This window comes from Taudactylus pleione, unplaced genomic scaffold, assembly GCF_031769625.1.
Source record: "Taudactylus pleione unplaced genomic scaffold, aTauple2 ptg000003l, whole genome shotgun sequence".
NCBI lineage: Eukaryota > Metazoa > Chordata > Amphibia > Anura > Myobatrachidae > Taudactylus > Taudactylus pleione.
Window position 1 is genome coordinate 2,183,256 of NW_028284406.1, and position 12,782 is coordinate 2,196,037.

At 45.6% G+C, this 12,782-nt stretch overlaps 1 protein-coding gene across 1 annotated transcript; it reads right to left on the reverse strand.

The window, feature by feature from the left end:
- Window positions 1–7,182: 7,182 nt before the first annotated feature.
- Window positions 7,183–8,463, reverse strand: LOC148543430 (52 kDa repressor of the inhibitor of the protein kinase-like). The gene has a single exon (XM_088467410.1). It carries the CDS (start codon window positions 8,461–8,463, stop codon window positions 7,183–7,185), a length of 1,281 nt encoding a protein of 426 aa, XP_088323536.1.
- Between the last annotated feature and the right edge of the window lie 4,319 nt (window positions 8,464–12,782).

Here is a 12,782-nt window from a genome sequence, read left to right on the forward strand (position 1 = left end):
ATGACTAGTGGCAGCAGTTTCAGCACTAGGAGGAAGTCGTTCTTGATCTTCCCCTATTTTATCCTTCGTTATTTTTATGGAGTGAATAACCCCTGTAAAAGTTTTTTTTTTTTTTTTGAAGGGCAGCGGCCTACACCACAACACATAGGACAGCACCTGTAATGTAAGAATAAGAAGGGCAGCGACCTACACCACAACACACAGGACAGCACCTGTAATGTAAGAATAAGAAGGGCAGCGGCCTACACCACAACACACAGGACAGCACCTGTAATGTAAGAATAAGAAGGGCAGCGGCCTACACCACAACACACAGGACAGCACCTGTAATGTAAGAATAAGAAGGGCAGCGACTTACACCACAGCACACAGGACAGCACCTGTGATGTAAGAATAAGAAGGGCAGCGGCCTACACCACAACACTTAGGACAGCACCTGTAATGTAAGAATAAGAAGGGCAGCGGCCTACACCACAACACACAGGACAGCACCTGTAATGTAAGAATAAGAAGGGCAGCGACTTACACCACAGCACACAGGACAGCACCTGTCATGTAAGAATAAGAAGGGCAGCGGCCTACACCACAACACACAGGACAGCACCTGTAATGTAAGAATAAGAAGGGCAGCAGCCTACACCACAACACACAGGACAGCACCTGTAATGTAAGAATAAGAAGGGCAGCGGCCTACACCACAACACATAGGAGAGCACCTGTAATGTAAGAATAAGAAGGGCAGCGGCCTACACCACAACACACAGGACAGCACCTGTAATGTAAGAATAAGAAGGGCAGCGGCCTACACCACAACACACAGGACAGCACCTGTAATGTAAGAATAAGAAGGGCAGCGGCCTACACCACAACACACAGGACAGCACCTGTAATGTAAGAATAAGAAGGGCAGCAGCCTACACCACAACACACAGGACAGCACCTGTAATGTAAGAATAAGAAGGGCAGCGGCCTACACCACAACACATAGGAGAGCACCTGTAATGTAAGAATAAGAAGGGCAGCGGCCTACACCACAACACACAGGACAGGACCTAAAATGTAAGAATAAGAAGGGCAGCGGCCTACACCACAACACATAGGAGAGCACCTGTAATGTAAGAATAAGAAGGGCAGCGGCCTACACCACAACACACAGGGCAGCACCTATAAAAAAAAAATTTTAAGAAGGAAGGGCAGCGGCCTACACCACAACACACAGGACAGTGCCTGTAATGTAAGAATAAGAAGGGCAGCGGCCTACACCACAGCACACAGGACAGCACCTGTAATATAAGAAGGGCAGCGGCCTACACCACAACACACAGGGCAGCACCTGAATTGTAAGAATAAGAAGGGCAGCGGCCTACACCACAACACATAGGACAGCACCTGTAATGTAAGAATAAGGGCAGCGGCCTACACCACAACACTTAGGACAGCACCTGTAATGTAAGAATAAGAAGGGTAGCGGCCTACACCACAACACACAGGACAGCACCTGTAATGTAAGAATAAGAAGGGCAGCGGCCTACACCACAACACACAGGACAGCACCTGTAATGTAAGAATAAGAAGGGCAGCGACCTACACCACAACACACAGGACAGCACCTGTAATGTAAGAATAAGAAGGGCAGTGACCTACACCACAGCGCACAGGACAGCACCTGTAATGTAAGAATAAGAAGGGCAGCGACCTACACCACAACACACAGGACAGCACCTGTAATGTAAGAATAAGAAGGGCAGCGGCCTACACCACAACACACAGGACAGCACCTGTAATGTAAGAATAAGAAGGGCAGCAGCCTACACCACAACACACAGGACAGCACCTGTAATGTAAGAATAAGAAGGGCAGCGGCCTACACCACAACACATAGGAGAGCACCTGTAATGTAAGAATAAGAAGGGCAGCGGCCTACACCACAACACACAGGACAGCACCTAAAATGTAAGAATAAGAAGGGCAGCGGCCTACACCACAACACATAGGAGAGCACCTGTAATGTAAGAATAAGAAGGGCAGCGGCCTACACCACAACACACAGGGCAGCACCTATAAAAAAAAAATTTTAAGAAGGAAGGGCAGCGGCCTACACCACAACACACAGGACAGTGCCTGTAATGTAAGAATAAGAAGGGCAGCGGCCTACACCACAGCACACAGGACAGCACCTGTAATATAAGAAGGGCAGCGGCCTACACCACAACACACAGGGCAGCACCTGAATTGTAAGAATAAGAAGGGCAGCGGCCTACACCACAACACATAGGACAGCACCTGTAATGTAAGAATAAGGGCAGCGGCCTACACCACAACACTTAGGACAGCACCTGTAATGTAAGAATAAGAAGGGTAGCGGCCTACACCACAACACACAGGACAGCACCTGTAATGTAAGAATAAGAAGGGCAGCGGCCTACACCACAACACACAGGACAGCACCTGTAATGTAAGAATAAGAAGGGCAGCGACCTACACCACAACACACAGGACAGCACCTGTAATGTAAGAATAAGAAGGGCAGTGACCTACACCACAGCGCACAGGACAGCACCTGTAATGTAAGAATAAGAAGGGCAGCGGCCTACACCACAACACATAGGACAGCACCTGTAATGTAAGAATAAGAAGGGCAGCGGCCTACACCACAACACACAGGACAGCACCTGTAATGTAAGAATAAGCAGGGCAGTGGCCTACACCACAACACACAGGACAGCACCTGTAATGTAAGAATAAGAAGGGCAGCGGCCTACACCACAACACACAGGGCAGCACCTGTAATGTAAGAATAAGAAGGGCAGCGACCTACACCACAACACACAGGACAGCACCTGTAATGTAAGAATAAGAAGGGCAGCGACCTACACCACAACACACAGGACAGCACCTGTAATGTAAGAATAAGAAGGGCAGCGACCTACACCACAACACACAGGACAGCACCTGTATTGTAAGAATAAGAAGGGCAGCGACCTACACCACAACACACAGGACAGCACCTGTAATGTAAGAATAAGAAGGGCAGCGACCTACACCACAACACACAGGACAGCACCTGTAATGTAAGAATAAGGGCAGCGACCTACACCACAACACACAGGTCAGCACCTGTAATGTAAGAATAAGAAGGGCAGCGGCCTACACCACAACACACAGGACAGCACCTGTAATGTAAGAATAAGAAGGGCAGCGGCCTACACCACAGCACACAGGACAGCACCTGTAATGTAAGAATAAGAAGGGCAGCGGCCTACATCACAACACACAGGACAGCACCTGTAATGTAAGAATAAGCAGGGCAGCGGCCTACACCACAACACACAGGACAGCACCTGTAATGTAAGAATAAGAAGGGCAGCGGCCTACACCACAACACACAGGGCAGCACCTGTAATGTAAGAATAAGAAGGGCAGCGACCTACACCACAACACACAGGACAGCACCTGTAATGTAAGAATAAGAAGGGCAGCGACCTACACCACAACACACAGGACAGCACCTGTAATGTAAAAATAAGAAGGGCAGCGACCTACACCACAACACACAGGACAGCACCTGTATTGTAAGAATAAGAAGGGCAGCGACCTACACCACAACACACAGGACAGCACCTGTAATGTAAGAATAAGAAGGGCAGCGACCTACACCACAACACACAGGACAGCACCTGTAATGTAAGAATAAGGGCAGCGACCTACACCACAACACACAGGTCAGCACCTGTAATGTAAGAATAAGAAGGGCAGCGGCCTACACCACAACACACAGGACAGCACCTGTAATGTAAGAATAAGAAGGGCAGCGGCCTACACCACAGCACACAGGACAGCACCTGTAATGTAAGAATAAGAAGGGCAGCGGCCTACATCACAACACACAGGACAGCACCTGTAATGTAAGAATAAGAAGGTCAGCGGCCTACACCACAACACACAGGACAGTGCCTGTAATGTAAGAATAAGAAGGGCAGCGGCCTACACCACAACACACAGGACAGCACCTAAAATGTAAGAATAAGAAGGGCAGTGGCCTACACCACAACACACAGGGCAGCACCTGTAAAAGTTTTTTTTTTTTAGAAGGAAGGGCAGCAGCCTACACCTTGACAAAACACAGGACAGCACCTGTAAAAGTTATTTTTTTTCCCTGTACTGCGCATGTGCAAACGACAGGAAAATGGCCACCTCAGCCATTTTCCAGTCGTTTTACAGCGCCGGACCCCGCGCCGATGTGGGACTCTGGAAAGGTGAGTAATATTATGGGTGCAGGGTGTGCGGTGCTGGCCCCCCCTGGACCCAGGGGCTTATGTTCCCCACACACCCTGCACCCATTTATAGATACGCCCCTGCTCTGCACGCTCCACAGCCGGAATGAAAAATGGCAGCAATCGTGGGACCTTTTATAGAATCCAAAACTCGCAAGAATCCGACAGTGGGATGATGACGTTTTGCCTTGACTTCAGTTCCGAGCTAGGCGGGAAAACCGAGCCTGACTGGGTTCCCGGCTTGGATCGTGGAGGCTCGGGGGGGTTCGGATTTCGGAAATCCGAACCCGCTCATCCCTAATATATATATATTAGGGGTGTGCACCGGCCACTTTTCGTGTTTTGGTTTTGAATCTGTATCTTTCTTCGTGTTTTGGATCTGTATTGGTTTAGCCAATACCACCCTTCCGGGTTTTGGTTTTGGATCTATATTTTTTTGGAAAAAAGCATAAAAACTAAAATCACAGAATTTTTTTTTTAGTTCCTACGCTATTATTAATCTCAATAACATTCATTTCCACTCATTTCCAGTCTATTCTGAACACCTTACACCTCACTATATCCCCTCCTTACCTCTTCAACCTCCTTGAGAAAGGCCAACGGGCCACAACGCGTCAGAGACTTCCGCACCTGCACCAAAGAATACTTATCTCTGAACTCTTGAACTTTGTTCCACGCATCACCCCGCCTGCTCACACTTCACCAGCAGCACCCAGAATTACGTCCGGGTCCCTCACACCCGCGAGCAGCAACAGCGGCACACCCTCATGGACACCGGCACCTCTCACACATGGCTGCACCCCCGCCAGCATGCAACCCACGCAGCCATGCCAGCATCAGCATGTGCAACTCCCCAACCAGCGCTGGCCACACACATGGCAATGTGCTGACGATCAGCCAATGTGTACGATTTGCCGTGCACTCTCCGCGGGAGCTCCCCGGCAGTCGTGGGCATGATTTGGTCCAAAATACTGCCAATTTGACTTCCAATCTCACGATCCATCGGATCGTACAAATCGTGAGTTTCTGTTCAATGAATCTTGACTTTCCCAAAACAAGAGAAGAGGCTCTTCATGATTGGTGGGAAATTTAAATAATAATAACAAAGGGGGTATAAAAAGCAGCCACCATTTTAACCCTGTGCACATTCTGCTCTGCTACTAGTAAGGCCAAGTGTATACCAGCTGAAACCTGTACATTGCTCTGTGCTCTGCTTTGTATTTGGCTTACCTTTTACAAAGTGTCTTCTACCTGCAAGTGTGTGCAACTGCATTCTATCCTGTTCCTGAATTCTGTGCTGATGCATCCCTATCAGTATAAAGTGTTGGTCGCCCAAGCTGGGGTCCAGTTGATCCAGGAGAGGGCCCAGCGAAGGAGAAGAACATGCTGGACCAAAGAGTGGCTGCAGTAAAGGGATACCTGCTCTCACATGTCCCTGCTGATGGAGACCAAGACAATAACCCGGAAGACTACCGCAACTACCTGCGCATGGATGACGCCACTTTCCAGGAGTTGCTGACTATGGTGACCCCCCCACATCCGGAGGCAAGACACAAGGTGGCGAAGGGCAATCCCTGCTGAAGAGAGGCTGGTGGCTACCCTGAGGTACCTGGCTACAGGAAGTTCATTTGAAGACCTGAAGTTTGGGACCCTCACCTCACCTCAGTCCTTTGGCATCATCATTCCAGAGGCTATCGTCAAAGTGCTGCAGTACCAGTATTGCAAGGTAAGAAATAAAAACACACTACACATTTGTTTCTTGCGAAAGAAAAAAAGTTTTTTATTTTGTCTTTGTTTTTTTTTTCAATTTAACTCTTTTTATAACTGTCCCAGCCAATAAGGCTGCATTAACAAAACTGTGCTGCATAGCAGTCATGAACATTTGAGTTGCAAGAACATTACACCACGTAATTTTAAATATATTACATAAACATGTGTATAAACAGTACAAAACAGCCTTATCACCAAATGTTATCAATCCCAATAGGTAGCCTGCTGCAGTGGCAAACGCAGGATTTTGAAAGGGGGGTTTCCAAATAATTGGTTACAGACCCAATGACAAAAACGTCTAACCAGAATAAGCTTGCAACATACACTTTATTGTGTACTTCAAGTGTATTAATATAAATAACAATAAATAATATAAATAACAAGGCATCTGGGCATAAAACTTGCTTATGCACAATGTGTAACAGTATGTAGTATGTACGAACAAAATTTAAACTACCAGTGCAATTTCAACATTTGAACTAAACGTAAAGTAATCTAACAGTACTTTAAATGTCAATATGTCCCAGTTCCATTCTACGGTTATGGAGGCCAATAAACTCTGCCAGGACATGATCTACAGCAGGAGGGGTTTTATTATGTATATGGAGCAAAGCTAAACCATTCAGACGGCTTTGCCCCATAGTGCTGCGCAGATGGGTTTTTAGAAGCTTTAGAGAACTAAAGCTGTGCTCTGCTTCACAGGTAGTGACTGGAAGTACACATAATATCTGAAGTAGGGTGTTTATATTGGGGTATGCCAGCTTACTAGCATGGCATAGAGATTCAAAAGGTGAGGAGGGGAGAATGGCTGTATCCTGAGCTTTCCAATGATTTTTCCATAGCATCAGCTCAGCATGGAATGTTCTTGGAGAAGTAAGATCATCCTCATACATATTAGTGAAATTAGTTATCATTTGGCTCTGATCTGCACTGTCTGTAACAATTACAGATGGAATGATGGTCAGTGCTGTCATGGCTTTTGTCTGATGATCAGAGAAGCGAACATCAAGCTCTGTAATAAGATGGTCAAGATACGGGACAGTAATGACACGCCTGTAATAGATTTCAGGATTTTCTGCTGGCACATTGCTTCTATGGGTTTGATGACCACAGGTACGTGGGAGACTAGGTGTAACTCCTAACTGGCTTTCTTAAAGAGCATAGCATGCTCATTATCAATATCCTGTCTGATTCCTGCCATTGTAACTTTTAGAACCTCAACTGCAGAACGGACCTTCACAATGTCATTTGCTTTAGCTTGTAGTAAGACAGTAAGTCCTTTAACAAATGACATACAGTGCTGTACTACTACTAAAGTAATGATGTGGTCAAAAGTAGTCAAAGTAAGGTGCAGAGATTTGGCATCAACCACACTATCCTTGCTCCAGGATGCTGGATTTTCTGATGGTGGATTATAAATGTCCACAAAACATTTCACTATTGCAGGATACAAGTCAAGGAAGGTCTCCAGTGCATGATGCCGTTCTATCCAATGGGTCCTGCACAGAGACTTCAACCTTTTTCTTGTAGCTTCTGGGCACTCAATAGAAATAGCAGCCTCAAGAGCAGGTTGGCGTTTTGGGTGAGAGTCAAAAAAAGTGTGTACTCGATCCACAGCACCAAACATATTCCTCACCATGGGAATATTAGAAGCTGCCATGATGGCTAACTTTAAAACATGGGAGCAGCAATAAGTATAGACCGCCTTTGGGTACTGGCGAGATATAATTGCAGCAGCACCTTTCACCTTCCCTGCCATTGACCCTGCACCGTCATATGCCTGACCACGAAGTTTGTTCAAAGAAAGTCCGGCCATATTAATGCCTGTGAGGATTTGTTGTGCAATATTTTGCCCAGTGACCCCCTTGCTGAATTCTGTAAATCTTAGGAACTCCTCTCTAATTAAACCTTCTTTACTGACAAATCGAATGACAAGAGCTAGTTGTTCTTTATTACTGATGTCAGCTGTGTCATCAGCTATGACGGTAAAGAATTCATCCACATCTGCAACTATCATCCTAGTCAGAATGTTTCCACAGATGTCTATGATTTCGTTTTGAACCTGCCAGCTAGAGTACCTTGAATTTTTGGCTGACTTACTTAGATGTTCTCTCAACTCACTATCTCCCTCACTTATGAATTCTAATATAGCCTTGAAGTTGCCTTTGTTAGCAGAGTCACCTGCGTCACTGTCTCTATGGTCTCTTAGACCAATATTTTGTCGCCCACACAGAATGATGGCGCTAATTATTGGTCTAAGTTTTGCTCGATTTTCTTCAAAATTCCTACCCCTTTCTGCATTTAGATAGTGGTCCACTGGCTTCTGGAGTCCCTTATAAGTGTTTTTAAACTCTGTGCCTAGTGATACAGCATTCATATGGGTTAAACTCACTTGGTGCTTATTTAATGCGTAAGCCATTTTGGGGCAGTTAGAATATGGGACAGACACAAAGTATTCTGCTGCACCACTTGGCAGAGAGAAAAGAGTACAGAAAACACAAAGTCCAGCATCAAGGCATTTGGAATATGCCAGCCATTTGAATTGTGACAGATAGTCATGTTGGAACTTGCGTTGCTTTCCATATGTGGTACCCCCAAGTTTGATCCCAAATAGGGGTCCCCCAATATTTTTTTTATGTATGTACACATAGATATACTGCAGCCCTTATTATAGGCAGGTATAGTGAACTTTGACTGACCCTGCTCTCCCTGAACCCCACTGAGCATGTGCAGACAGGGAGGTAGAAAGTGCCCCTTGGTCAGCGACCCATTTTAGGAGGGAAAATCCTGCCCCATTGATTGGTAGCCTGGGTGTCCAGGCAGAGATCCCTGTAGGCGGTCTGTTGCTGGGTCCCCTCTGTCCACTCATAGATGCCGGACCGACAGGGAGGAGAGTGAGGGAAAGTTTAAATAATACCTTCCTCTAGGCTGTCAGTGCTGAGTCTGGGAGGAATTTCTGTAGAAAGAGTCTGGGAAGAATTTCTGGAAAAAAGGATTGGCTGTGAGGATTTGTCTGGGGAGTGCCCATGGATCTGTGAAAAGAGGGGTGCTGTAACCCTTTTATTTGCCCTGGATTACAAATACTGCACTTGGTGCTGGCTGTAAAGAGTGTCTGTGGAGTGCCCCTGGATTTATAAAATAGGGGTACAGAAACTGCTCTCCTTTAAACTGGATTACAAATACTGCACCTGGTATGCTGTCTGTAATGAGTTGCTGTGGAGTGCCCCTGGATTTATACAAATAGAGGTGCAGTAACCCCTCTCATTTATCCTGGATTACAAATGCTGCACCTGGTGCTGTCTGTAAGGAATCAGTGGACTGCCCTTGGAGCTGTAAAACTAAGGATGCTATAACTTTTGTATTTGCCCTGGATTACAATTACCAGACTTCATATTAGCCCGGAAGGCTACCTATCCAATCTGCCAGGGGTGGTGCTCTGATGCTGGATGTGAGTCCCTGGAGGAAGATTGCCTGGGAATTTGCATAGAGCACCCTGCTTTGGAAGAAGCCCCCTCTGAATAAAGGACTGCCTCCCTAAGTGCCTGTTATCAGGAGTCACTGCATATGGTAGTCTGCACATGCTGGGAGAGAAAAGGAGCTCCCTGGGAAGGAGGTCTCATCACTCCATCATCACAGATGAAGCCCCAGCTGAGGAAAAGGTCCCACCAGTGACGAAAACCCTGCTGGCACCCGCACAGGCAGAAGAAAAGATAGCCCCAGAGGAAGAGTGCCTCAGGACCCCTCCTGCTGCTGTGTGAGTTTGCTGGACAGAGCCCCTGTGGAAAGGGATTTTGCACCTCTTGCCCCTTGTAAAATACCTGCCGGAGGCCTGTAGCTGGGAGCTCTGGTGTGGTGCTGTGCTTCCCAGAGTTGCCCTGGACATCGGAGGAGGCTGAATAGCCACTGCCAGGGGTGAGATCATACCAGAACCTCCCTATACTCTGTCTCTTCACAGCTCCTATATTCCCTCCATTAAAGCCCTGCCCCTCTGTACACCTATCCTATCTGGGTCCCCTGGGTCTATTGCATTATCCTTTACCTTGTGGCTAACCATGATTAGACTGGGAGACTAGGTTTTGTGTAAAAGCTGGGACCGGGAGTTAGTCTCCCACACAACTGGGTATAGAAAGGGGTCATAGTGTTTTAAAATTAGGTAAAGTGTGTGTGTAGTGATGAAATAGGGGGGAAGTAAAAGATAGGTCACCCCCTCTTTTCCCCAAGAGTTGCATTGGTGGTCATTTACTTTCCTGTGAACCTCTGGCTCATGTCCAGGAGGGGACGTGCCTTATGGGTGTCGGCTCATGTCCGATGCCACTGTGGGTGATGTACAAAGTATTTTATGTCTAGCTTTAAAGTAAATGTAATGCCATGTGATATGTATTTGGCTCTGTTTACTGTTTGACTCATGTGTTAGCTAAAGTGGTTGCTAGTGGCCCTCCGTGGCCCTTTATCTGTTATAGCACTCTGTAAAGCCGTTCACTGTTCGCTGTGTTATTATTGTCAATGCTGACTAATATTTTGCTTGCATGAAATGTTTGAATCTTTACTATATTGGGGTTAATATAAATTGTCTCTTAAACACTGCTTGGCCTGGTATCCATTTCAAAGTCCATTCATGCTGCTGTAATTTATATTACTTGTGCTGTCATCTCATTAGCAAAAGATGTATGCTTAGGGTGAATCTGTTGCTTTGTCAATTTCCGTGATGTAATGTACATTACTTGTTTATTTAGCCCTGTGTAACCCCGGCTGGTAATTCTGGTGATAGTAATTTGTGGCATAGGTAATTAGGAAGACTGTTACCAGTATAGCTCAGTTGTCCTTATTTTCTCAAGGCCCAAAGACTGTGTAAGTTACTGCAAGTTGCCGGTAAACTACTGCTATCTGCATAAACTGTTAGCCGTTTTCAGCTGATAAACTGTATTTTTAAACTATTTGTTGGTACAGCTGGTGCACTACAAGAACCTATCCAACCTACATGTGCATAATCCTGCTTGGAGCTAATTATTTTGCATAGACTATTTGTTGTTACAGCTGGTGCACTACAATAACCTATCCAACCGGCAGGTGCATAACCCTGCTTGGAGCTAATTATTTTGCATAGACTATTTGTTGTTACAGCTGGTGCACTACAATAACCTATCCAACCGGCAGGTGCATAACCCTGCTTGCAGCTAATTATTTTGCATAGACTATTTGTTGTTACAGCTGGTGCACTACAAGAACCTATTCAACCAACATGTGCATAACCCTGCTTGGAGCTAATTATTTTGCATAGACTATTTGTTGTTACAGCTGGTGCACTACAAGAACCTATCCAACCGGCAGGTGCATAACCCTGCTTGGAGCTAATTATTTTGCATAGACTATTTGTTGTTACAGCTGGCACACTACAAGAACCTATCCAACCTGCATGTGTTTTCCCACATTTTTCTCAGCAAAAAGGGAGTGTTAACCCAGACTGTATTTCACAGCTATAGACTGCCGGAGCACCACTGATTCAAGCTAGACCAGCAGGTTTCATATTTAGGTCTCTCATTTGTTTTTTTTGGTAAAGTAAAATTCTGCAGGAATTGTGGTTCTTGTTGGTTTCACATGCTTGCCAGCTGGGGTCACCGGTAGATGACGGGGAGGTAATAAATAAATACCTTGTCATTGAATAGTGTAATTAATTTAATTCCATCTGTATGTGGTTAATATCTCCAGTCATTTGTTGTTAAATATTAACCAATAATAAAATTGCGTTGCACCTTCCCTCCTGACTGGTCATTGTGTCTGCAAAAGGGGAATTCTGGCTTGTCTCTCTGTCACGGTGTGTCCTATCTGAACACGGGGAAATCGGCCACCGAAGCAATCCGAACACTCCTCAACCTGGTGCTAGTGGTGCAGCACTGTACAAACCAGTCAGTACATCACACATACAACAGCTTCTTTGGAAATTGAAAATCTTTAGGGGGTTTATAAAACTTCTCTAGAACATTGAACTTCTCTGCATCACTCAGGGAATGAGATAGGGCAATGCTGATGTCCGGTTGAGATGGATTAAGCAATTCCACAAGTATAATGCTCGGTGCATTCCCTGTGTTTGCCTCATTGTCTGAGCATCCTTCTGAAAGACCTGGACATTCGTCTAAGTTTATTATTGATGTGGTTATTTCCGCAGAGGATGCTCCTGCCTCACTCTCAGAGTCTCCCTCCAAAATAACCATGCCCGGGTGTTCTACCAAACAGCTTTCAGAAGCAGTGGAAGCCGTCACTGTAGCTTTTGAAGCTACTTTAAAATATATCTTGATAGCACCCTTTTGTTTACGTGGCCGCTTTGACATTGTTCTTATGTCGGAAACAACTTGTGACTTTTCTATAAGATACAATTAAAGTAAAATATGTAAAAAACAAATAAAAAATTAATTATATGGTATTATCATGGATAAAAACAAAACACATCCCTACCACATATTAATGGTGCGTAAACACGGTCAGATAAAGTGTACGATTTAAACTATAACGATCAGATCACTATCACTCAAATAGTACACTTTAATGCCCCCTCAAACGATGCTCAATGAGCGGGCATGAATGGTCGATAACGATATCTACCATCGCCCATGCATGCAGGCCAACATGGTCGATATCGACCATGTTAACCGGTTTACTATAGGGACCCATGTTCAACAGTAGTGGGGTGGTTGCTGCATGTGCTGTATGCTCGATCCAGCACATTCAGAACGATCAGACAAC

Excerpts from the sequence above, each read along its gene's own strand:
- LOC148543430 (XM_088467410.1), bottom strand. The coding sequence starts at position 8,463 with ATGGCTTACGCATTAAATAAGCACCAAGTGAGTTTAACCCATATGAAT.